The sequence below is a fragment of the Chrysochloris asiatica genome, unplaced genomic scaffold (assembly GCF_000296735.1).
Source record: "Chrysochloris asiatica unplaced genomic scaffold, ChrAsi1.0 scaffold00599, whole genome shotgun sequence".
In the NCBI taxonomy this organism is placed as follows: domain Eukaryota; kingdom Metazoa; phylum Chordata; class Mammalia; order Afrosoricida; family Chrysochloridae; genus Chrysochloris; species Chrysochloris asiatica.
The window spans coordinates 313,075-315,302 of NW_006409117.1; the positions used below are offsets into that span (position 1 = coordinate 313,075).

General features: G+C 34.9%; 1 protein-coding gene across 1 annotated transcript; it reads right to left on the minus strand.

Moving 5' to 3' along the window:
* Positions 1 to 510: 510 nt before the first annotated feature.
* Positions 511 to 1,458, minus strand: LOC102830087 (olfactory receptor 8J3-like). The gene has a single exon (XM_006877785.1). It carries the CDS (start codon positions 1,456 to 1,458, stop codon positions 511 to 513), a length of 948 nt encoding a protein of 315 aa, XP_006877847.1.
* Between the last annotated feature and the right edge of the window lie 770 nt (positions 1,459 to 2,228).

Consider the following 2,228-nt stretch of genomic DNA (forward strand, 5'->3'; position numbering starts at 1 on the left):
CAACTGGCAATATCAAGTGCTGATAACTGTGTGTAAGCACTGTAGCCATCGTATATGTTGGGATGAAACTTTAGAATATTATGTGGTATGTTTTTAAAAAGATTAACATAGACTAACCAATTGTCCTGGCAGTTCTGCTTCTAGATATCTACCCAAGAGAAAGCAAACATTATATACTGACATGAGACTGCTAATCAGTGTTTCATAGCAGCATTGTTTGCAATTGTCAAACATCCTAAATGAGCCAAATGTTAGTCAAAAAGCAAATGGAAAGTCAAAATATGAATGAGAAAAGAGCCACAATCTGATATATACAAGGGAACTACCAAAAGTTCGTGGAAAAAAAAAAAAAAATAAAAAAACAGGAATTTTTCATGAACTATGAAGCCCCGTCATATATCTATGAACAAAAGAAAGTCCACACATAAATGACTATATGTCATATAAAATGTTCATTACATTAATAATCAAAAACTTATATTAAGCATCATTTACTGACACAGTCTAAAATTACATTGATTTAAAGGAATTGCATGGCTTTGACAGGAATCTCTTGAAGGCAGCTTTCACATCTTTATTCCTCAAGCTGTAGATCATAGGATTCAGCATAGGGATCACTAGTGTATAAAACACCGATGCCATTTTATCAGAATTTAATGAACTATCAGATTTGGGCTGTAAATACATGAAGAGTAATGTCCCATAGAAAACTGTGACCACCATCATATGTGAAGCACAAGTGGAGAAGGCTTTTTTCCTTCCTTCTGCTGACCTTATCCTAAGAATGGACAAGATGATGTTGGAATAGGATACTAAAACTGTTAACATGGAGAGAACTAAAGTTACACCAGAAAAAACAAAGATGATTGTTTTTGGTAAATAAGTATCAGAGCAGGACAATTCTAGCAAGGGAACAGTGTCACAGTAAAAATGGTTGATGACATTGGAAGAACAATAGAACATAGAAAACACATAAGAGGCAACCACATTAGTGATAGTAAAGCTATAGCTATATACAAGGGATACCAAGAGAAGACAGATCTGTGGAGATACCACCACCATATAGAGCAGGGGATTACAAATGGCCACATAGCGGTCATAGGCCATCACAGCTAGCATGCAAACTTCATCTATAATGAAAAACAAAAACCCACCCATTTGGGTGGCACATTCATAATAAAAGATGATTTTTTCTTTTACTAAGAAATTGGTCAGCATTTTAGGGGCAATGATGGTAGAACTGCTGAAATTGATGATCGCCAAGTGTCTGAGGAAAAAGTACATGGGGGTTTGAAGCCGAGAGTCAACACTGGTGAGTGTGATGATGCCCAGGTTCCCTGCTACAGTCATCCCATAGATTACCAGGAAGACAAAGAAAAGGGGGATTTGGAGCTCAGGAAGGTCTGAGACTCCCATGAGAATGAACTCAGTCACCCTGGTGAGATTCCCTGAAGCCATGTAAGTGTTTGACAAGTCATCTGTTTGGAGAATAAAATGAAAAGGGATTACCAACTTTAAGGAATTCATTTCTGGGACTGCCATTAGATGGCAAGGACAAATCATTAGGTGACATTTTCTTGAATCATGCCTCATTTTTAATTCATTTGTTGAACTCAAGCTGTTTCTCTTAAATGACTTTTTCTTTCTCATTTCAGAGTTAATATCCATTTTTCTTTTCATTTTGTTTGCTCTACGAGGAGAGAATAACAATAATGAAACAGGTTCATGAAGGATATTGCTTTCAATAATTCTAATATTTTATGCTTCTTGTTTTTATAAAAACAATCTAGGAATTGTTTCAACTTTACCCTTATTGGATCAAGTTTTATTCTTATCCTTTACTTTTTCACAGTCGTTTTTGAGAGGAAAACAAGTTTGGTAAACTAAAGACATGACCCAGCATCATAAACTATTTTTGTACTGACTTGTAAACATTTCAAATCATTCTTAGGATCTTATGCCTCTCCAATTACATATGAGAAAGGCCTGGAACGTTGCTTGACCCCATCTAATTTTATGGCTCCTTGTGATTTTTAATCTGAGCTCTCTTGCTGTTTGTTAAGAATAGACAATTCTAATCACTGCCTTGCCCATTTCCTTTAGTATTTTATAACTCTTAATAGAATTATATTGAACTTGTTTAGGTTCAATATCATTTTCCTCATTTTTTTATTTCATTACATCTGAGAAATGCACATTTAGTAATCATCGAACAATATCTTTGATAT